The sequence below is a fragment of the Setaria viridis genome, chromosome 5 (genome assembly GCF_005286985.2).
Source record: "Setaria viridis chromosome 5, Setaria_viridis_v4.0, whole genome shotgun sequence".
NCBI lineage: Eukaryota > Viridiplantae > Streptophyta > Magnoliopsida > Poales > Poaceae > Setaria > Setaria viridis.
Genome location: NC_048267.2, coordinates 10221642 through 10245362, shown reverse-complemented (window position 1 = coordinate 10245362; position 23721 = coordinate 10221642). Strand labels below are relative to the sequence as shown.

At 49.9% G+C, this 23721-nt stretch overlaps 2 protein-coding genes across 3 annotated transcripts; both read left to right on the top strand.

The window, feature by feature from the left end:
- The first annotated feature begins 4480 nt into the window (after positions 1-4480).
- LOC117858071 (DNA mismatch repair protein MSH7) lies at positions 4481-19566 on the top strand. Of its 2 annotated transcripts, none has more exons than XM_034741058.2 (17): positions 4481-4789; positions 5540-6587; positions 7043-7138; positions 7964-8019; positions 8405-8471; positions 8918-9013; positions 9647-9775; positions 9848-9881; positions 9948-9995; positions 10170-10366; positions 10555-10681; positions 10825-11102; positions 17211-17396; positions 17535-17921; positions 18007-18103; positions 18375-18502; positions 18970-19566. In XM_034741058.2, the coding sequence occupies exons 1-17, from the start codon at positions 4605-4607 to the stop codon at positions 19465-19467; spliced, it is 3657 nt and encodes a 1218-aa protein (XP_034596949.1). In that variant the 5' UTR covers positions 4481-4604; the 3' UTR covers positions 19468-19566. The 2 variants fall into 2 exon arrangements, with proteins under 2 accessions (XP_034596949.1, XP_034596948.1); XM_034741057.2 differs by having other exon boundaries at positions 5537-6587.
- Positions 19567-20481: 915 nt separating this feature from the next.
- Positions 20482-23486, top strand: LOC140222779 (uncharacterized). Its single transcript, XM_072293913.1, has 2 exons — positions 20482-22969; positions 23016-23486. The coding sequence occupies exons 1-2, from the start codon at positions 20918-20920 to the stop codon at positions 23484-23486; spliced, it is 2523 nt and encodes an 840-aa protein (XP_072150014.1). The 5' UTR covers positions 20482-20917.
- Positions 23487-23721: the final 235 nt, after the last annotated feature.

Here is a 23721-nt window from a genome sequence, read left to right as displayed (position 1 = left end):
CTAGACAAGAAATCTTCCCTTCCATCAGAACAAAGCTGATTTTCTATTTATATGCTTTCTTGCTCTTCAGTCAATAAAGGAGCTTGCACTATATCCCCTAGCACTACGACATAAAAGATTTGTATTGACATGTAGGATTTAGCACGATGACGAGTTTAGATTGCCACCTGCCAGCACAAAAGGATGAAAGGACCGGCCCGTCAACATCCGTAAGCAGGATCTACGGTGGCAAAAGGTTGGTGGCCAAACCGCCAGCGCAAACTTTTTTTTTACCGGCAGCATGATTTTTTTTTCTGGCGTAGTGTAGAACAACCTCTCTGCACTCGCTGGCAGCGATGTCCATGAGGAATTCGCATCGGAGACCACCCCGTGGCTAACTCAAAAAAAGCTATGGCCGCTCCTCAGCTTGAAATGCATGGGTCCGGCAGTTCACGCTGGAGCCAGCCGCCAAGCTCAAACACCGGCGGCTGTGAGCACACGCCTGAGGCGGCACAAGCAAAAGGGATCTTGAACGGGTGGTCGGCCACCTTGGTGTGGCTTTCTGGACAATCTGGTTGAGGGTGGCCGCGCCGCCGTGGTGTTGGATGGCGTCGGCGATGCTGAGGTGCAGGGACTAGGGCAGGAGCATCATGGACTTGACCAAAGCGATAGCAAAGCGTGGCCCACTGTGCTGGCGTCCTGTGAGCGCCATGGTGCGGGCGGGCGGCACGTGATGGCTGATGCTCCTCCTACTGTCGTTTTATTTTTGTCACGAGGGATAGGTAGGGTGTAACACCCGAAAATTCTAAAATTTCTAACTCAATAAAATTCATCCAAATTAGGATCACATTTACATTTTTAGGCATTTAAACGCATTTTCCAAAATTAAGTTAAACCATCATAGGAGTTCTCGGTGCATTCATGCTGCTGCATATCTTTTGTGTGCTTGAAGTTTAAATTTCAAAATTTGAATTTATTTCAAACTATCCCTTTTTTCTTTTTCTCCTTTTTCTCTCTTGGGCCGCATCTCCCTTTCTCCTTCTTTCTTTGCAGCCCAACCGCACAGCAACAGTGTGGCCCGCTTTCTTGCCTTGGCCCAGCTCCGCACCAGCTCCCTCCAGCCCAATCTCATCGTGCCGGCCCGGTTAGCCTGCACGCCACTCCCTCCCTTCTCTCTCTGCCGCGCAGGCCACGCCTGTCAGCTCCTCCTTCAACCTTCCTTTCTTCTCCCTCCGGTCCTTTCCTTTCTTGCGCCGCCCTTTCCTTATTCCGCGTGGCCATGCCGCGTCCGCGCCAGACTCGAACCCGAGCCTCCACGCCTCCGCGACCCGTCCCTATATAAAGCGTCGCACCCTCCTGTTCCACCGCACCCCCAAACCCTAGCCGCCGCCTCCGAGCTTTCGAGCGCCTCGCCTCCTCCGCATCTAGCGCCGTCGTCCGGGCCCGAGCGCCGCCGTTGTCGTCCTTCGCCGTCGCCCGAAGCTTCGCGCACCGGTGAGGATCCCGGCCGAGCTGTTCCCGTGCGCCCTGGTGCTCGTCTCCGCCCGCGCAACTTCGTCGGAGCAACGGCTCGCTAGCGCGCTCTGCACCGCCGCCTCCGCCGCGTCCAGCTTGCCGTCAACCGACAAGATGAGTTTGCCTCGCTCGTCTCTTGCTTCTGGTGTTCCCGCGTGTTGAACCATGGTCGGGAGCTCGTTTTCAAGCAGCTCCGGCAGAGCGTCGCTGCACGTCGGCCATCTTCCCCCGCACACCACCGTTTCTCCGCCGCCAGCAACTGCGACCATCAAATCTGGATCCGACAGCCCGCAGCAAGTCAACCGGGTCGCGTACCGATCAACCGCGCAGCGCCACTTCTCTTTTGCATTTCAGCCCTCGCATTTTCCGCAAATCAACCCGCAGTCCAAGCTAGTTCAAAAATATTTACAAGCCGGTCCTGTTTTCTTCTGTTTGAAACTCTGCGCTTTTGTAAAATTAACCCGCCATCCTGAGTTGCGTTTTTGCGCATTAAACCTTCAATTTATATGTGTAATTACGTATAGATCCTTGGTTTCTTGCTATTTAACCCCTGGAAGTTTAGTTTTCTCGCAGATAGACCCCTGTAGCTTGTTTTAAGCGTATCTTTTGCATCCTAGCTCCGTTTTTAGCGTTCTTTATGTCCACGTGTTTGTTGTAACACGTAGAATAGTTTTTCAAACTTATTTTTATCTGTTTTTTATGATTGGTGCACTATTTTCCTTATATTATGCCTTTGTGTTGCTTATAGTGCTCGTGTGACGCGTGTAAACGGTCAACAGCTCGAGGGATTTGAAGATCAAGCTTTCGAAGAGTACGAACAGTAAGAGCAAGGCCAAGAAGGCAAGTCGTGTCCTTGATCACTTCTTTAAGTCCTATTCACCTTTACTTTCATGTTCAATACAACATTGCTATGCACTTAATCTTTAAACATGATGGGTCCCGATGTCCTAGATTTCATTTACTTATGCCTTGATCAACCGGATTTACTTTTATGTTGGGTAGCTTATGCTTAGTGCTTACTTGGGTTATGGTGGTTTAACTGAAATCAATGGTTAATCCTGCTTTACTTATGCTATGTCTTTCATTAATACAAGATCATAAATGTTTAATTGGAATATGGAGCGACCACCCAGGAAAATAGTGCTACCACAAGACTAAATGGCTCTAGTCTTGGCTGAATAATTAGAAATGTTAGTTTGGGGTAAACTTACTCGTGAAGAGGCAAGAGGGGGCACCAAGTCATCGCATAATCGGCCTTCGGGAGGTTGTGCGCGCTGGACACCGAAATCTTAGTGGGTTACCACTTACTAATGAATCTCTGTAAAGACCTCATAGCGTCCCTATGCAATCACACCTCGGAAGTGTGGTATGGTGCCTTGCAAACACCGCTTGGGTTCAAAGTTCTTTTGAACTTTTACGCGACTTGTGGGTAAAGATGTGCGACCTCTGCAGAGTATAAAACTGATCGATCAGCCGTGCTCACGGTTAAGAGCGGCCTGAACCCTCACGTGATAACATTATCGAAAGATGAACTTAAATCGTTGTTATTTCATTCATGCATATGTTGTTACTGTATTATGTTTTTGTTTAAATTCGGGTGGTATAAACTTACACTTAGTTATTTGCTAATAAAATTTAACCAACTTAATTAAAAGCTGATGCTGATTAAGCCTTAGCCATACCTTAATTGGCCTTACACTACACTGTTCCCCACGACTTGTTGAGTACCAACCATAAGTGTACCTACCCTTGTGAAACCGTTGTTCAGACCAAGTTAATCTGGAGGAATATCTGCAAGACTTTGAGGAGTTCTAGGTGTACGGTTCTTCAATCAGCTGCCTGTGGTGTCGTCGTTATCTTCGGAGTCCGCTGCGTAATAAATTAGGTTTGTGCTTTATTAAGACTTTCGATCATGTAATAACTATTTAATACTCTCTTTATTTGTTATGATACTGTCTTTATTATTCACTTATGTTATACATGTGTGTAACTTGATCCTGACGCACATGTATTCAATGCACTCGATTTTATCCTTAAAGCCAGATGTGACATAGGGAGAGCCACGTACATGCGACTATCGTAGACATAAATTTCCATAAAGTTCCGTAGGCAGAGATCGACAGAGAATTATATAGCCACGAAACAAACCGCAAATTACCGCATGTAAACGGGCCGCTTGAATGCATGTCGCGTGTGTAGCTGAGTTCTGATGGGCCATGGCACTAGTCTCGCATGTTCGGATTTCCTATCTATCTTCCGGTGCAGTAACCTAATAACTGACTCATAGCGGCTTAACAAACTATATCAATATTTTAGATGCGGTGCGTCCCCTGACTCGCTGAGGAAAAGAGAAAGAAGAAAGATGCCGACACACCACACATGCAAGGACGAGAGGGCTCTCGACGTATCCTTATCTGGAGGCCTCCTTGCCTTCTCGATTGAAATATTGGAAGGATTCAACTGTAGTATGGAGTTTATAACTTATAAAAGGAAGATTCTTTTAAGGTGAAGTCAGTCGCTTCTAAGGACTAGTTTGGTAGGACTCCAGTTCCAGCTTCTCCTACGGCTCTAGCTGAAGTTTTACCAAATAGTTTGATAAAAAACAGCTCCACTCGTGGAGTATTAGAGGAGCCGGAGCTATTTTATATAACGAAGTTGGAGCTAAAAAAGTAGCTCCTCCAACTCCTTCTCATTTTAGAAGGATCTAGAGCCCTACCAAACTGCCCCTAATTCCCTTTGCTTGTTCTCAGTGATCCATTTTCCGGTTGCATGCAAGCCCTGCGTTCCAAGTGTTGACGTGTATTGTCAATAATTCCTTACCAACGGGGCATTATGTAAACGCTTTTCGTTTCCCATACAAAAAGGCGTAAACCCGGAGCGATAGCGTAAAACGAAAGAACCGTCACCTCTTTGGCTCTTTCGCCTCGCGCGGCCTGCCGCTTCCACGAGCCAAATTTCCCGCTCGAAAATTTCCCCCAAAAAACACATCTCCCTCGTCTCGCCCGCCCATCTCCTCCGGCCTCCCATTCCCAAGCTCCCTCCTCCGCCTCTCCCGCCCGCCCGCGAGCGGAGACCTCTCGAATCTTCGAGGCCATCCCCGTCCGCGAGCGATGCAGCCGCGGCGGCAGCAGCAGCAGTCCATCCTATCGTTCCTCCAGAAGCCGCCACGGGATCCCGCCGGCGCCGGGGAGGGCACGCCCCCTGAGAAGCCCCCGCGCCCGCCCGCGGGGTCGGTCGCGGGCATCATGGAGAGGCTCGTGCGCCCGCCACCGCGGCCGCAGCCGCCGCAGGGGAGGTACGGATTGATGATTCATGGCCCTCGGTGCCGCTGATGCGGTGGCAGTGGACGCGGGAGGCTAGGGTTTTGAGCGTCGGTTCAGGCCGTTTAGTCGGGTTGCCGTGAGGCGCGAGCTTGCTATGCTGCGAAGTTTCGAGCGATTCGTGCTGGTTGGTGTAGATGGGGGTTTTGATCGGGTCGTGCTGGGTTTACATCAATGTGCGTTGTTCGTGTTATTCTAGTGTCACTGCCGAAGGATTTATCACATTTTGGTGGTTTATTTATCCGTTCGTTTTACTACAGCTCCAATTCCGATTCGTTAATCTGTGGTCGATTTGTGGATTCTGATATACTTGCAACTTAGCTCACTCCATCTCAGCCGTGATTAGCCTTGTAGCATAGTAGATTTGATGGTCTAACGCGACACGTTTATAATGTATACTTGCGACTTAGCTCACTCCATCTCAGTTGTGATTAGCCTTGTAGCATAGTAGATTTGAATTCAATGCTGTGCTCTGCAGAGATATTTGCCCTCGATTTCAGTCTAGGACTTGCAATTTTTGTAATGCTTGCTTCGATTGGATGTCTAGTTTCTCAGGATTTATCCCATGTTTTTATCATTTGTCAGATACAATTTTGTTTTATTGTTTTTATTGCTGACTTGCCATTATCTGATGGATTGGATCAAGCATTTGCTTCATCATTGCAAACACATCGCTCTGAAATTTGTTTTGTTATACTGATATTGCTATTTCATCTTTTCAGCAGAAATCAAGATGCTTCCCAGGCTGGACATTTCAGTGGGAAAACCTTGCCTGGAAGAATTCGTGTTCCCTCAGATGGGCACTCAAGCGCATTGTCCTCAGGTTCCTGGAACGGTGAATACGGCAGAGCAACCATGTTTCCAAAACAAGGTTCGGGTATCATTCCCTCACAGGAGCCCCAGAAGTACCCATTGAGGTCCTCCACTGATGAATTTGTTCAAGCAAGCTCACTGGTCCCAGAATTTGGGCCAAATCAGACTCCTCTTCAGGCTAGATCCTTATTTGAAGACTTTGATGTACAAACACCTTCACAGGTTTCCTCAAAGAAAGTCTTCCTGGGGCCTGCTCATGGAGCTGATACACCTCTAACAGAATCCGGTTCAGATCGAACTCATTTACAGCATTCAGCAAAGAAGTTCTCATTGGTTTCTGCTAATGATGAATATACTAGAGCAGCGACAACCTTTGTGCTGAATTCAAATGATACTCGTACAGAGGAACATTTAAATAAGCTATGCCCAGGGTCTTCAGATCCTTTGTATATTAAAGCAACAAATTTGTTTGCAGAATTCGAGGCAAATGAAACTCCATTGAAGAATCACTTGAAAAATTCCTCCCTTCTTATGAATGATAAACATATTGGAGCAGCTGCTACTATATTTCCAGAACTTGATTCTAGTCCTCTGAAACCAGAAACGCCAGCAATGCGAGCAGTCATTCCTCGCCTGAAGCGAGTTCAAGAAGAACAAGGTGTGGCTGCCAACAAACCATGCTCTCCTTTGTGGGTCTCGAACAAGAAGATGAAATCAGCTAATTGTTCTCCTATTGAGAAGAAGGATCGTGATGAAATGGCTGATAGTGCGCGTAGGAAGTTTGAGTGGCTGAATCCATCTACCATCAGGGATGCAAATAGAAGGCGTCCAGATGATCCACTTTATGACAAGAGTACACTTTTTATTCCACCTGATGCATTGAGAAAGATGTCAACATCTCAAAAGCAATACTGGAATATTAAGTGTAAATATATGGACGTTGTCCTCTTTTTCAAAGTGGTAAGATTCGTCATTGATTATTCAATTCATGGCATGTTGAACACTATACTGTATGGAACATGAGAGCTTATTTCTGTGGTTAACCAATATCTCACAAAACTTGGAATCATACTGTGCCATTGCCTTATCTTTTACATAAGGAGTGAATTCTTTTCAGTCAAGGTTCACTGCACAATTCTCCTGCTGAAAGCAACTTTAGCTGTTTTACTATGCATATTGACAGATATCAACGAGAAATTACATATTTATTGCTATCATTTTATTCTGACTATTATTTCACGAAAGTTTCCTTGCTTTACTGTAAAGTTCATTTATTCTTATACTCTCTGGTTGCTCATTTCTATGTTCAAATTTTTCCCTTGCTTTGTCCCAAAAAGCTACTCATATTGAACACCCTTTTTTGTACTGTTAGAGGTCATATTACCTACTTAATGTGTTTGATACCTTATTGCTAGGGAAAATTTTATGAGCTCTATGAGCTAGATGCTGAGATTGGCCAGAAAGAACTTGACTGGAAAATGACTGTTAGTGGGGTGGGCAAGTGCCGACAGGTACAAACTTGTGTCCTCTATTGTCTATCAATGCTTGTTCTGAATGTCAGTTGTAATATTAGGCCTAAATTTTGAAGTTTTTCGTTTACATCTCACAGCTTTTGTGCTGTTTGCTAAGAAGTACATCACCCATATCAACCTGTCTATATTGTTTTTTTTTCATAATACCACGAGAAGTCTACCCCAATTTAATTGGGAGTTAGCCAAAAAAAAAGCTTTGTGGTTGTTGTTGTCATTTATAAGTCTACCGTGAGGCTAGTCACATGTCAGGAACACGACCGGTTGCCTGCACCAGCCATTAGGGTTTTGGGGATAGGGGATAGTGTTTGGGTAAAGCCGGGACCCTGGTTGTAGAGGGAGGGCGGGAAAGGCACAATGAGGTGATGACCAATTTGGGCTTCGAGTGTTAGTGGCCCGCAGCACAGCGATAGTTGTTGTGACAAGTTTGGGGAGGTTAGGGCTGGGGTGACAGTACTGTGCCACCAGTTGCAGTACCCATGATCAGCTTAAAGCGTAACCTGTCAAACGTTAGCCTGCTTGTTCTTTTTAAGACTTTTATGTTTGTACTATGTTACTTGAAGAACACAGTTAATGGTGTAGTTCTTGTTCTGGCATGACAGGGAGGCAGAAATGATTGGGCAAATACACTCAGGCTGTAACAATGCGCTAGTCTGTCTTGTTTTCAGCCAACTTGATTTAAATTCTGGTCACCTTGTACATTCTTACCTCACTAGCCATAACAATATCCTTATGCTTTATACCACCTCATTATCATGATTATTGCCTGGTGGTAATGACATCTAACTCTTTTTTTCACATCTGAAGGTTGGCATTTCAGAAAGTGGGATAGATGCTGCTGCTGATAAGCTTGTAGCTCGGGGGTAGGCTCATCTTTCTGTTCTGTTCTGTTCACTTCTAGAATGTTATAGTCCTTCAGGTTGATGATTTGTCTCACAAAAAAAATCATAACATTATTGAACATCAGTAAGTTCATGTTAGTCCTTCAGGTTGGTATGTCAGGTCAATGTCTGTACATATATTGGTGTGATAATATGGGGGATGTTCTCCGCACAATTACCTCCTTATTGCTTTGATGCTAGTGATGTTGCTTTCTAGAAATTCAAATCCGTTCATTGGTTTGTACTGCCCATATAATTTTCTTTTGAATCTCAAATCATCTGTGATAGTGTTCCATATAAATTTGTCTCTGCTGTTTTTTGCTGATACAATGAGGTTATTACTCATAAGTCTGGCATTGCTTTTCAGGTATAAAGTTGGAAGAATAGAGCAAATGGAATCTGCAAACCAGGCCAAAGCTAGAGGATCAAATGCAGTAAGTGTTAAGCATTATAATGAACCCCAGTTTTTATTAGCTCTTAGTGTTGTATTGATTCTTCGCCCCTTAGCTAGTGGCAAAAGTAAGCATCATGTGTATACCTTTTTAGAATACGCCTTTCCTCCCTTGCATGTCCAAAATTACCTGGTTATAGTTCTAGAATGAAGGACACTCTTTTGTTTCAATGTGCATATGGTTGTGTATATAGTGATTCTTTGTCTTTCTATCCTTGCTGAGACAGAAAAATTTGTTTTGCTTAAGACAGAATTCTGGCATTCTGGTTGTAATTAGTAGCTATATTCCCTGTGCAACGCAAGGATTGAAACTTAGCCACTTTTATTAGATATATGCTTATATTTGAAAGGCAATGTAAATCACTCTTACAGGTGACAATATTTTAGTATATCATGTAACATTCTTTTTTTATAAAAAAATTCTGCTAGGTTATTGAAAGAAAGCTGCTTAATGTGTCCACACCGTCGACTGCAGTTGATAGCAACATTGGTACGGATGCTGTTCACCTTCTTGCACTGAAAGAGGTTTGCTTCTATTAACAAGCACTTCTCTGTTTTGGGGGCCCCATGCTTTGCTATAATGCTTTGGAAGTTTAACCTGTTCAAATGGAAAGTACCATATACTATTTTTTTCTCGAACATGCAGGAGAGCTGCGCATCTATATATTAAGAAGAAGAAAGTACTAGATACTCTTGTAACACAGAATCTAACCATCTTACAACTTTTTTTTTGCGAAACCATCTTACAACTTAAAGAACATTATTTCCTCATAAGAGAGAAAAATTTAAGGCCTTCGAACATAATAATCCAATTATCTTTGCATATAAACTTGGGGCCAATTTGAAACCTTATTGATTACTAGGATAAATATGTTAGATCAGAAGCACATAATGCTTTTGCTGAAATAACATTCAACTTCCCGTAAGATTCACTATTGCAACTTCCAGTTTCATTTCTGGTGAAAAAATTGTATTTTTCTTGAGTCTACTGACAGTTAGGTACTTAGGTTTGTTGTTGCAGTTTTTCTAGGTAGTTTGGCATGGGCATTTCAAGTAAAACTGAATTGTAAATTTGCAATTGAATATCTTGAATTTTGCTTTATTATTCTTCATATATGATTTTGATCTGACGTGGCCTTTCCTTTGTGGGACTTTCAGGTTACCCTATCTTCTAGTAGTTCTCGGGTCTATGGATTTGCTTTCCTAGACTATGCTGCTCTTAAAATTTGGGTTGGATCACTCCATGATGATGATTCGTCTGCAGCTTTGGGGGCTTTGTTGGTGCAGGTACTCTCTTGTAGCCTTTCTTGTTTGGTTCAGTGGACCTGGAACCGCTATTGATTATTATGCTCTTTTCAGGTTTCTCCAAGAGAAATAATCTATGAAACCTCAGGTCAGAAAATGCTTTATTTTCAAATCCTTGTATTTGTAGGAGTTAATACCTGTTATCGTTTCTCAGGCCTCTCAAAAGAAACTCATAAAGCGATCAGAAAATATGCCTCAGCAGGTAAATGCTCCTAAACATAATTCTCTTCATTTGTTGTATGTTGTTTCTCTATAATAGTGGTTCCTAATTAGTACGCAAGACAACAGCCTAGCTGCTAGCAGATGACTCTTTTGTCAGATAGCAAGTTAATCACTAGAGTTTGAAAAAGTTACAAACATCTTTCCTTAACTGCAGGATCTGTGAAGATGCAGCTGACCCCCCTACCTGGGATAGATTTCTCTGATGTTTCACAAATTCGAATGTTAATACATTCGAAAGAGTACTTTACAGCATCAGCAGAGTCGTGGTTATCTGCTTTGGATTGTGCATTGAATCGAGATGCAATTATTTGTGCACTTGGTGGACTTATTGGTCATTTGACTAGGCTCATGGTATACTTATCTTACCTTAGTTCTTTCCTGGATCACAGTTGTTAGTCATCCTAATCGGCCATACCATTAGCAACTGCTAGTTTTTTACTTACAAAATTATTCCATGAACTATCACATATCAATTTTCTCTTCCTCTATGTTGACCATTGAAGATGTGTTTGAGGTCTAATTCTACAATCTGAAAACAGTTACATGATGCCCTGAAAAATGGGGAAGTCTTATCATACCACGTGTACAAAACCTGTCTAAGGATGGATGGTCAAACTCTTGTGAACCTTGAGATTTTCAGCAACAATTTTGATGGCGGTTCATCAGGTAGGAGTGTAGATTCTGCTTTATTATTTCTTGCTCTTGAGAACAACAGTTTTTGTAAACAGGTAAAAAGATATTGCTATATCTTTTTTGGTCATGCACGTGTTTCATTAAGAACATATTGCTATATCTATACCTTGTTGCAGGTACTTTATATAAGCACCTTAATCAATGTGTCACAGCATCTGGTAAGAGGCTGCTAAGAAGGTGGATTTGTCATCCGCTTAAGGACATTGATGCTATCAATAAAAGGCTCGATGTTGTTGAGGCCTTCATCCAAAACTGTGGACTGGGCCCTACAACACTTGGATATCTCCGCAAAATTCCTGATCTTGAGAGATTGTTAGGACAAGTTAAATCTACTGTTGGATTATCATCTTCAATTCAATTGCCGTTTGTTGGAGAAAGGATATTAAAGAAACGGGTTAGTGGTCGTTCTTCTATTCGCTTTGAGTGCAAGTTTATTGCAGCTCGGAGTTATCTTATACAGCCAAGTTTCAGCGTATTGTTGAAATGTTTGCCTTTGAATATTTCGCAACATATTCAGTATTCAGTTGACAATTGACACTTATTATGTTGGAAAAGATCTCTTGAGTCGTTGATTATGCAACTTACCTGAAATCACAATGCATAGTTTGTGCATCCAGAAAATGTCAGAAAGCGATGCATTTTCATGCATGTTTTCATAATGGAATGATTTTTTTTGCCTTGATCTCTTACTTTTATGTAATACGATATGAAATATTTAATGTGTGTTTGTATTAATCTAGTTTCAACGAGATATTCTGTAACCATACTAGGGTTCGAGGTGATAGCATAAGTCATGTGTGTGTTGGGTGTAGTTGGTGGTGCATGTGCACCTTATCTATTTATGTAGTAGCTACTTATTCCTAAATTACCCATGCTACCTACCCCTGCCTTATCTCTATATGTACCCCCTCAAACTGCTATCTATGTGTGGTTAATGAGAAAGAGATCATTTGGGCCAACAATTGGTATCTAGAGCCTAATCTTCCTCAACCAACCCCCCCTCTCTCCCTCTACCGTGCTCACCCCAGCCCGAAACCCTAGCCCGTGGGGCCCACTCCGATGGCGGCAGTGCGCGCTCTCCCGACCTAGATCCGGCAGTCGGCCGGCTCCCTCTACCCTCCCCACGACCGGATCCGGCGGCAGTGGGTGTGTCCCGTGCGGATCGGCGCAGGGCGGCGGGCGGAGGCGCAGGCGGCGTGCAACGTGCGGCGCGGCTCCAGGGCGGCGGCGGCTGCGTGCGGGCGAAGGGTGGCGCGGCATCTTCCTCAACCCCGGCGGCTTCCTCACCTTCATCCACGACTCCCATGGTAGGCTCTAGGGGCTCCAGAAGGCCGGTGGGAGCGGGCGGCGCGGGCCCTGCAGACGCTGCTGCTCTGGTGGTTGGCGCGCCACCACCGGCCGGTGTGGTGCCAGCGCTCCCGGCCAGCTCCAGGACCTCGCGGGTCTCTTCCTCCAGCAGCTCGATTACTTCGAGTGCGTGGCGCCGCAGGGTGGCGGCCGAGGAGGAGGCAACGGCGGCGTGGCACGTCGAGTGGAGCGGTGCATGCCTGCTGAGGAGGCAGTGGCGGAGCGGTCGGGCACGACATGCGGCTGCGGCACGCGAGGAGGTGCAGCGGTCGGAGGCCGTAAGGCGAGAGGACCGGCGGCGCGCGGCAGCGTTGAGCAACACTGAGGTGTTGGAGGCGACTGCGGCTCAGGCAGCGCGCACGGCGTGCGCAGTCGAGGCAGCCTACCTCGTCGATGAGGAGGCATAAGAGGTAGCAGTGGCCGTTACCCAATGGCATCTAGAGGCGGACTAGCTGCATGAGGAGGTGGAGCTGACACGTGAGATGGCGTGGCGCCATGAGGAGCTGAGGCGCGCAGCGCAGGGCGGCAGGCGCCCCAGCGCCCCGGTGCCGAGGCACAGGGCGGCCATCCCGAGCCGTAGGACGCGGCAAGGCAGTGGGACGTGGACGTGGATTGGTGGGTCCAGGACCCGCGTCGGGGCGTGGACGTCGAGTTCGACTCTAACTATGACTCCGACCTCGGCTCTGAGCACCGACCCCCGAAGGTCGTGAAGACCATCATCGAGGAGTCCATCGGCAACACGCAGTGGCCGATGTCGATGAAGACCAACTACATGGTGTGGTCCTCGGTGAGGAAGGTGAAGCTCCAGGTGCGGGAGATGTGGGACGCGGTCCAGTACGGCAACGTCGATAGCCACGAGGATCGGCGAGCGCTCGAGGCTCTGCTCGCCGCGGTCCTGATGGAGATGGCATCCAACCTCTTAGGGAAGAAGACCGCCAAGGCCGCTTGGGACGCTATCGCTGCGGCCCGAGTTGGCAATGACCGCGCCCGCAAGTCTACTCTGTAGAAGCTTCGGCAAGAGTGGGATCGTTTGGCTTTCAAGCTGGGTGAGGACGTTGAAGACTTCGCCCTCCGCCTTTTCAGCTTGATGTAGGGGCTGGAGCGGTACAGTGACGATGAGATCAATGAGGAGAAAGTTGTTGCGAAGTTCCTGCGCGTTGTCTCGAAGTACTCGCAGCTCGCCATCTCTATCGAGATGTTGCTTGACCTCTCAGCGTTGTCGATCGAGGAGCTGACGGGGCGGCTCAAGGCGGTTGACGACCGTGAGGAGCTGACATCTGGCGGGCCCGTCACTATCGGTGGCAAGCTCCACCTCACTGAGCAGTGGCTGGCCCGCCAGAGAGAGCGGAAGAAGGGGGAGCCTTCTTCCTCGACAGGCGGCCGCAAGCCTGGCAAGCCGCGGAAGGCGCGAGGAGGTGCCAAAGGTGCCGCGTGCGGAGGCGCCCAGGGCGGTGCTGCCGGCGAGTGCAAGCCGGCACGAGACGACATGTGTCGCTAGCCAAGGAGTGTCGCCAGCCAAGGCGCTGCCAGGCCCACGTCGTGTAGGCTGCGGAGGAGCCGGCTCTGTTCTTGATTCACGGGAGCTTAGTTACTTCCAGCGGCATCGGCCGTGACGGCTCTCCTCCACCTCGACGAGCTGCGCGCACACGTCTTCCTCGGCGACGGCACCAACGACGACAAGATCGACGGCTGATTCCTCGACAGTGGTGCCACGCACCACATGATCGGGCGTTGAGAGTACTTCTCCGACCTGAACGTTGACGTACGCGGCTCTGTCAAGTTCGGCGACTCTTCGGTCGTGGACATCAAGGGGATCGGCTCCGTCATCCTTGTCGCCAAGACTAGCGAGCATCGACTCCTCACCGAAGTCTTCTACATCCCCGCACTGAGAAACTCCATCATCAGCCTTGGGCAGCTGGATAAGAGTTGCTCGCGCGTGGAGATTGACGGCGGAGTGCTCCGGATCTGGGATCGATGACAGCGCCTCCTCACCAAGGTGGAGAGGGGGAGCAATCGCCTCTACTTCCTCTACGTCAAGGTGGCGCAGCTCCTCTACCTTGCTGCTCGCCGCGACGACGAGGCTTGGCGGTGGCACGAGCGCTTTGGGCACCTCCACTTTGAGGCCCTGAAGCGGCTCAGGCATGCCGTGCATCGACCACGTGGAGTAGCTTTGCGACACCTGCGTCGTGACGAAGTAGAAGCGACGCCCCTTCCCTTGCCAGGCGAGCTTCCGAGCCAAGGAGCGGCTCGAGCTCGTGCACGGCGACCTCTGTGGGCTGGTGACACCGGCCACTCTAGGAGGGTGGTGGTACTTCCTTCTACTTGTCACGACGTCTCCTGGTACATGTGGGTTGTCCTCCTCAACACCAAGGGAGCTGCTGCGGATGCCATCAAGCATGTTCAAGCTGCTAAGGAGAACGAGTGTGGCTGCAAGCTGCGTGTGCTGCGCAGCAACAACGGCGGCTGAGTTTGCGTCTTACTGCGCTGACGAGGGGTTCCAGCGCCACTTCTCTAAGCCGTACACCCCACAACAGAACGGCGTCGTCGAGCGGCGCAACCAGACGGTGGTTGCCATGGCCTGGGCCCTCCTCAAGCAGAGGGGGATGTCGGCCATCTTCTGGGAGAGGCGGTACTGACAGCCGTCCACATCCTCAACCGCTCGCCCACCAAGGCTCTCGACGGCATGACACCATACGAGGCTTGGCATGGGCGCAAGCCGGCGGTCGGCCACCTCCGCATCTTCGGCTGCCTCGTGTACGTCAAGGAGCTCAGCCACGTCAGCAAGCTTGACGACAGGAGCACCCTAGGGGTGTTCATCGGCTACGCAGAGGGAGTAAAGGCCTACAACATCCTCGACTCGGAGACAGCGTGTGCGCACGGCGCATGATGTTGTGTTTGACGAAGGGCGAGGTTGGGCGTGGGGCAAGATGGTGGATGATGGCTCTACTCCGACGTACAGCGTCTTCGTCGTTGACTACATCCACTTCGAGGGAGCTAGGGGAGTAGGCAGCTCTTCTTCGTCGAGCGTGCCTACCCTAGTCCCCGGGTCTCCACCGACTACAGCTTCACTGGTGTCGGCAAGTCCTCCACCGACTTCGGCGAGTACTCCTTCGAGCACGGCAAGCTCTCCACCGCCACCACCACAGCCGGCCACGCCACACACTCCAGCGCCGATGGCTACTCCTCCGGGCACGACTGCATCGACATTGGCTCACGACAAGCACAGCCCGGTGGAGTTTGCCACACCGTTCTCCGACGACGAGGATCGCGTCGACGTGTACCATGACGGCGAGCCTCACTCCTTCCCCGAGGCTAAGGGACACGCGGCATGGCGCGCCGCGATGAAGCTGGAGATGGAAGCTGTTGAGAAGAACCAGACTTGGGAGCTGGATGATCTTCCTTCGGGTCACCGCGCGATCACCCTTCAGTGGGTGTACAAGCTGAAGAAGGATGAAGTTGTGCCATCGTCAAGCACAAGGCTCGCTTGATGGCACGCAAGTCCGTGTAGCCGGAGGGGGTCGACTTCGACGATGCCTTTGCTCCTGTTGCACGGATGGAGTCCGTGTGTCTCCTCACACTGGCAGCCTAGGAGAGCTAGCGCGTCCACCACATGGACGTCAAGTTGGCGTTCCTCAACGACGACTTGAAGGAGGAGGTCTACGTCCACTAGCCGTCGGGATTCGTCATCCGCAGCAAGGAGGACAAGGTGTTGCGCCTGTGCAAGGCCCTCTACGGCTTGCGGCAGGCATCGCGAGCTTGGAATGCCAAGCTGGATTCCACCTTGAAGACTATGGGCTTCGAGCAAAGCTCGCACGAGGCAGCCGTCTACCGGCAGGGCAACGGAGGCAATGCCCTGCTGGTGGGCGTCTACGCAGACGACTTGGTGATCACGGGCACCAAGGACAAGGAGGTGGAAGCGTTCAAGGAGGAGATGAAGGTCGCCTTCCAGATGAGCGACTTGGGGCCTCTCTCCTACTTGGGGATCGAGGTGCACCAGGATGACTCTAGCATCACACTTCGATAGATCGCCTACGCCAAGCGCGTCGTTGAGCTGGGTGGGCTCACCAACTACAACCTAGCTCTCACTCCGATGGAGGAGAGGCTGAAGCTGAGCTGTGACAGCACGGCTGAGGTGGATGCTACACAATACCGGCGCCTTGTGGGGAGCCTTCGCTACCTCACCCACACGTGGACGGACTTGGCATTCTCCGTCAGCTACGTCAGTCGGTTCATGTAGCGATCGACGATGGAGCACCAGGCTGCCATCAAGAGGATCCTATGCTACGTCGCGGGGACTCTCGACTACAGCCTCCACTACTCGAGGTGTCCCGGGGCGGCACACTTCATCGGCTACAGTGACAACGACCATGCTGGCAACATCGACACTAGCAAGAGCACGAGCGGGATGCTCTTCTTCCTCGACAAGTGCCTCGTCAGCTGGCAGTCGGTCAAGCAGCAGGTGGTGGCCCTATCCAGCTGTGAGGCCGAGTACATCGCCGCTTCTTCCGCTTTGACTCAGGCTCTCTGGCTCGCTCGGCTGCTCGGTGATCTCCTTGGCAAGGACGCTGAAGCAGTGGAGCTCAGGGTGGACAGCAAGTCCGCTCTGGCTCTGGCGAAGAATCATGTCTTCCACAAGCGAAGCAAGCACATCAGAGTGAAGCACCACTTCATCCGAGGTTGCTTGGAGGAAGGGAGTGTCAAGGTGAACTACATCAACACCAAGGATCAACTCGCCGACCTCCTCACCAAGTCCCTTGGAAGGATCAAGTTCTAGGAACTTTGCTCTAGAATTGGATGGTCCAGCTGCCACTCAAGACACGCAAGACTTAGGGGGAGATTGATAGCATAAGTCATGTGTGTGTTGGGTGTAGTTGGTGGTGCATGTGCACCTTATCTATCTATGTAGTAGCTACTTATTCCTAAATTACCCCTGCTACCTACCCCTGCTACCTACCCCTGCCTTATCTCTATATGAACCCCCCCAAACTGCTATTTATGTGTGGTTAATGAGAAAGAGATCATTTGGGCTAACACGAGGGAAGACCTACCTTCTAGATTTGGCTAGTGACATGCTAATTTTCTGAAATCATGAAGTTTGTCTTTATTTCTTGCTGTGAGTTGATTGATTTATGCAAATTTTCATGGTGTGTTCCAGATCAGAACATTTATAATGCTTATCAACGGCCTCCGGAATGGACTTGATTTACTAAATGACTTACAAAGAGCTGATCATGGTGTATCAGCACTTTATAAGGTTGTAGAGATTCCAACATTGAGCTCCCTTCATGAATTGATCCATCAATTTGAGAAGAGAGTACAAGAGGAATTTCCATGTTACCAGGTAAATATGCAATGGATTTCCTATGCGCATTAATGCTCTATATGCACAAGTGGTTGTTTCCGTTTCAGTTATTTGCTGGTCATGTGTATTTCTTCTGTCAGCACTCTACTTATTTTTTGATCTTGTGAACTTTGAAAGGATCTTGGTGTCGAAGATAGTGATGGCGACACTTTGGCTCTTCTAGTGGGACTTTTTGTTAGAAAGGCTTCTGAATGGTCTTTAGTGATCAATGCTGTGAGCACTATTGATGTGCTTAGGTCCTTTGCTGCAATGACATTGTCATCATTCGGCACCATGTGCAAACCACACATTCTACTGAAAGATGATGTGCCTATACTTCGGATGAAGGGTCTATGGCATCCCTATGCTTTTGCAGAAAGTGCAAACGGGTTGGTACCAAATGATTTAACCCTTGGTCAGGATTTATCTGGCTTCAATCGTTTTGCGTTGTTGTTGACTGGTCCAAATATGGGTGGGAAATCTACAATGATGCGTGCCACCTGCCTGACTATTGTGCTTGCCCAGGTCTGTATAAACATTTTCTGTTCACTTATGCTTGTCCATCCATGAGCTTATTCAGTTGTATAAATGGATTGCTTCTGCTCTGCAGCTTGGCTGTTATGTCCCCTGCACATCCTGTGAATTGACCCTTGCAGATTCCATCTTTACACGTCTTGGTGCAACAGATCGGATTATGTCTGGAGAGAGTATGTGATGATTTTAACAAATTTTTAGCACGCCTAGCATGTCTTAATTTTTTGGGCCAATGAGTTAGAATTGGGAATATATATGTGCAGCTTTGGATTATCAGTAGAAAGCCTTTGGTGTATTTATTTGAATAGTTTTGGCTCATGAACTTGTTTAGCATATCTATTAATTTCTTTAAATTTCATGATTTAATCCTATATATGTGCAGCCTTCAGGAATACATGGATGTGATAATGACCCTAACTTCATTTATTATGAAATTATTTGCAGGCACATTTCTTGTTGAATGTACAGAGACTGCTTCTGTTCTTCAGAATGCAACTGAGGATTCTCTTGTATTGCTTGATGAGCTTGGCAGAGGAACTAGCACATTTGATGGATATGCAATTGCGTATGCTGTGAGTTCTTTATACCATCGTATCTCATCATTCATCACTATGCTTGCTGGGACTTTAGTATGCTTTGACTTCATAATTTATGCTGTTACTGTGGTTGGTCATGAGGTGTATGGTACAAGGTACTTTATAGAGAACAGCTTATTTCCAACATTAGATATTTTATATCATAACACCATTTTCAATCATTTGCTAAGATCCACGCTTTATCTCTTCAGTAAGATGCAACATAAGTAGGTTAGATAATAAATTCACGATCAAAGCCGCAGTGTGTTCATGTTTCATGGGCATGCTTCTCTATTGCTCTATGTCTGTTTTGCACCAGCTGGCCTCACATACCATGTTCTTTGTCACTGGAAATTGTGATGTCTTACTACCACTAGACTACTTACTCTCTTTCCCCTGTTTTTACATCTCAAAGAGCACGAATCTACATAATCTGCGATAACACTTTGTGTCTTGTAACTCAGGTGTTCCGGCACCTCGTGGAGCAGGTGCGATGCCGTCTGCTCTTCGCCACTCACTACCACTCTCTGACAAAGGAGTTCGCCTCCCACCCTCACGTGAGCCTCCAGCACATGGCCTGCATGTTCAGAGCAAGGAGCGGCGCCCATGATGTCAATGGCGAGAAGGAGCTCACCTTCCTCTACCGTCTTGCCTCAGGGGCCTGTCCAGAGAGCTACGGCCTACAGGTCGCCACAATGGCAGGGATTCCGAAGTCGATAGTGGACAAGGCATCCGTCGCAGGCCAGGCGATGAGGTTGAAGATTGCCGGTAACTTCAAGTCCAGCGAAGAGCGGGCCGCGTTCTCAACCCAACATGAAGAGTGGCTGAGGACGGCCATGTCGGTCATCGTGAAGGACGGGCACCTAGATGAGGACATCATGGACACGTTGTTCTGCGTCTGCCAAGAGCTGAAGTTTCACTTCAGGAAAGCGAGACGAGCGTCCACCGCCACTGACCACTAATTATCACTGTTTATATCAATTGTAAATGCTACCTTTTGCAAGTTAATGTCGTATCTTTTGAATCACTACATGTAATATAATCTGCCTTTTTTTGCACCATGAGTCTTGTACTGTCGACTATCATGTGTATATATATGCCTTTGTGGGTAAGCTAGTTGAGCAGGTAACCAGTTTCTTGTTCTGTGCCACTGCAATTTGGCCTGGGTTTTGTCAGACTTTTTTACTTTCCCACTAATTCACTGGTTTTACTGAAACTGCCCACCAAAGAACTGGTAAGAGCAAACTGTAGAAGTGGTGTACTGTGCTGATTTACTAGCAATTAATGTTGTCTCTTTTCTTTTTCCCGGCTACTAGTTTCAGCCACCTGAAACCTGAATTCCTCTTATCTGTCCACCAAAGAAAACCGTGTTTTTGCCTAAAGTGAAAAGGGCCAAGCAAAGCCATATTTATAACTTTAGAAAAAGCTCCTGTTTGGTTGCTGGCCACAATTTGCCACGCCTAACGTTAGGTACCAGCCACATTGTGGCAAGCCACATTCTGTGGTAAAAATGAACTGCTTGGTTGGTAACTAAGGTGTGGCAAAATCAGTGTGGTTGCTGTTTGAATTGCTGCCACAAATGTTTGGCAAAAAATTGTGGCATCTGTTTAGTTGCTAGCCATATATTGGTAAAAACACCTCAAAATCATTTATTTTCAGTAACATGTTAGTAAAAATATTGTTAGAGTGAAAACTCCTATTGCAACGAGTGTAATGAGACAACGGATTTTTTTATCAGTAATTTTTTTGTTGAGATAAAAATGAAAGTTAACCCATTTTTACATTGAAGAATGAACACCTCGTATTGTCCAGATTTTTTTGTAAACATATAATCAACATGGCTACCAAATTAATCTAATAGTGCTAAAAAAGAAAAATGCAACATATTTCTCCACCGCTGGAGGAGCTAGCCAGCGAACTGCAAAAGGCTCCGCCAGTGCGGCTCCTCTGACAGGCAGCAGAACAATACATTAAAGAAATCGATAAAAGGAATTATCTTCTCTCGTGCTGGAGCGACGCGGACACCGGTCACTTGCATTCGCTTCGGTACTTTTGAGGGCTGTGGTGTGCCGCGGAGGCGTGTGGCGCCGAAAAAGTTCACCACACCTTCGGTGAGAAAATATGTGGCGAGAGGTACCTGGCTGTGACGTGCCTCATTTTATTCTCCAATCAAACACTTACCAAACTAGATGTGGTAAGCCTAACATTAGGTGTGGCAACTCATGGCTAGCAACTAAACATCCCATTGGTACATGTACTCTTATTCTGAAATGTTTAGCTCAGCTTGGCTCCAGCCAGGCTCAGTCTGATCCAGGCCTTGAGAAAAGTGCTGCGGCTAGAACATGAGCAGTCCATGCGTGACAAGCTGTCGTTCCTCCCTCCCGTTCGCCCCCACACAGCAGGCAGCCATGAATGCAAGCATCCGAGCTCCGAGCACAGGTCGCATGCCAAAAAGACGCAAGCCAATCAAGCGAGCGCGTGCAGGCTTGCCGAGCACGAGCAGGGCGAAGGCTGTCGCAGCTGCGTGCACTGCATAGCTTTGCAGGTCACGTAGATGCATGCGGAGTCCACCTCAAAAGTCAAGAGGCTGCGCCAGCCAACGCCGGGCATTTAAGTCAACCCTCCCTGCTCGCCATTCACCCGCCACCAAACAAATCCCAAGCGCGGTTTGAGCAGCCGGGCAGTCGCGCCTTTAAATACCCCCGCGCGCGCCTCGCTTCCCCTGCACACAGATCACTCGAGGCTTCTGAAGCTAAAGCTCTGGTAGCGTTAGGAGCCATGATGGACAAGCTTATTGCTTCTTCCATGGGCAACCGGGCGATGGTGTTGCTGGCGGTGGTGGCGGCCGTCGTCATGTGGGCGGCGAGCGCCGATGCTGCACGGCGTGAGCCTGTGGTGTGGAGGCCCGGCATGATCAGAGCTGAGGATTGTGATAATAAGCATGGTACGGGTGGTGGTGATGGAGCCGGGATGGGAGGTGGCATTGGAGGTGGTGGTGCTGGCGATGGATTGGGAGGTGGTGTGGGTGCAGGAGGTGGAGCTGGAGGAGGGATGGGAGGCGGCAGCGGGTTTGGAGGCGGCGGCGGCATTGGCGGTGGCGCCGGGTTCAGAGGTGGTGCGGGTGTGGATGTGGATGGTGGAGGTGGTCTTGGTGGTGGTGGCGGTCTTGGAGGCGGAGGAGGGGTTGGAGCTGGTGGTGGAGCTGATCTTGGTGGTGGTAGTGGCGGTGGACTCGGAGGTGGAGGAGGGATTGGAGCTGGTGGTGGTGGAGGATTCGGTGTGGGTGGTGGTGCTGGTTTTGGAATAGGAGCTGGTGCAGGAGGTGGGATTGGTGATGGTTCAGGATTTGGAGGAGGAGGCGGAGCAGGACTTGGTGGTGGTGGTGGATTGGGAGGTGGTGCCGGCGGTGGGTTTGGTGCTGGAGGTGGTGCAGGTGTTAGTGGAGGAGGCCTCGGCGATGGCGCTGGAGCTGGTGGCGGTGGAGGCTTTGGAGGAGGCGGCGGCATCGGTGGTGGTGCAGGTGAAGGAGTGGGTTTCGGTGGCGGGAAGGGCAGTGGCGCTGGAGGTGGAGCTGGTGGTGGGTTAGGCGGTGGCGGAGGGTTAGGCAGTGGCTTTGGAGGTGGCGCGGGAGTTGGTGGCGGGTTTGGTGTTGGAGCTGGAGCAGGTGGAGGCATGGGTGGCGGCTTTGGAGCTGGGGGTGGTGCAGGCGGTGGGATCGGCGACGGTGGTGGCGGCGGACTTGGAGGAGGAGGAGGGATGGGCGCAGGCGGTGGGTTTGGACATGGAGGTGGTATGGGAGGAGGGTTTGGCGGTGGCGCGGGAGGGGGCTTTGGCGCAGGAGGTGGTACGGGTGTCGGCGGAGGCAGGGGTGGCGGCGTGGGAGGTGGGCACGGTGCAGGCGCCGGTGGTGGGTTCGGTGCAGGAGGTGGTGCGGGTGTCGGCGGAGCCACGGGCGACGGCGTGGGAGGTGGGCACGGTGCAGGCGCCGGTGGTGGGTTCGGTGCAGGAGGTGGTGCGGGTGTCGGCGGAGCCACGGGCGACGGCGTGGGAGGTGGGCACGGTGCAGGCGCCGGTGGTGGGTTCGGTGCAGGAGGTGGTGCGGGTGTCGGCGGAGCCACGGGCGACGGCGTGGGAGGTGGGCACGGTGCAGGCGCCGGTGGTGGGTTCGGTGCAGGAGGTGGTGCGGGTGTCGGCGGAGCCACGGGCGACGGCGTGGGAGGTGGGCACGGTGCAGGTGCCGGTGGTGGGTTCGATGCAGGAGGTGGTGCGGGTGTCGGCGGAGCCACGGGAGACGGCGTGGGAGGTGGGCACGGTGCAGGTGCCGGTGGTGGGTTCGATGCAGGAGGTGGTGCGGGTGTCGGCGGAGGCACGGGCGGCGGTGTGGGAGGCGGGCATGGGGCAGGTGTCGGTGGTGGGGTCGGGGCAGGAGGTGGTGCGGGTGTCGGCGGAGGCACGGGGGGTGCCGTGGGAGGCGGGCACGGGGCACGCGTCGGTGGTGGGGTCGGGGCAGGAGGTGGTGCGGGTGTCGGCGGAGGCACGGGGGGTGCCGTGGGAGGCGGGCACGGGGCACGCGTCGGCGGTGGGTTCGGTGCAGGAGGTGGTGCGGGTGTCGGCGGAGGCACGAGTGGCGGCGTGGGAGGCGGGCACGAGGCAGGCGCTCGCGGTAGTTTCGGTCCAGGAGGCGGAGCCGGTGGTGGCAGAGGCATTGGAGGCGGAGCAGGAGGCGGGCACGGGGCAGGCGCCGGTGCTGTCTACGGTGCACGAGGCGGAGCAGGTGTTGGCGGAGGTATGGGCGGCGACACTGGAGGTGGGCACGGAGCAAGCGCGGGCAAAGGCGGTGGCTTTGGCGCTGGAGCTGGTGGTGGTGGTGGCAGCAGGCACAAGGGTGGCGGGAACCACCATGGCGGGAGCAGCATTGGCAACGACATATCAACAAGGGCGTTTCATCTCAACTGACGGTGAAAGGGCAGCTTCCCTCTGAATGCGGTTTTGGAGGACTAATTGATTCATTGCTCCTGGTTTAATAAGAGGTGGCTGATATATCTCGGGGATTAGTAGCATTCAGTAACTTCCAGTTCTAGTATCAGCATCTGCCCCCATCTGTATCAATATTTACTTTGCTTTTGACCATTTTTTAATCAAATTACGTTCATCACAGTAGCACAGTATCTGTTTCATTCAATGATTAAAACTAAAATCAAGCGTCTCGAGTTCTG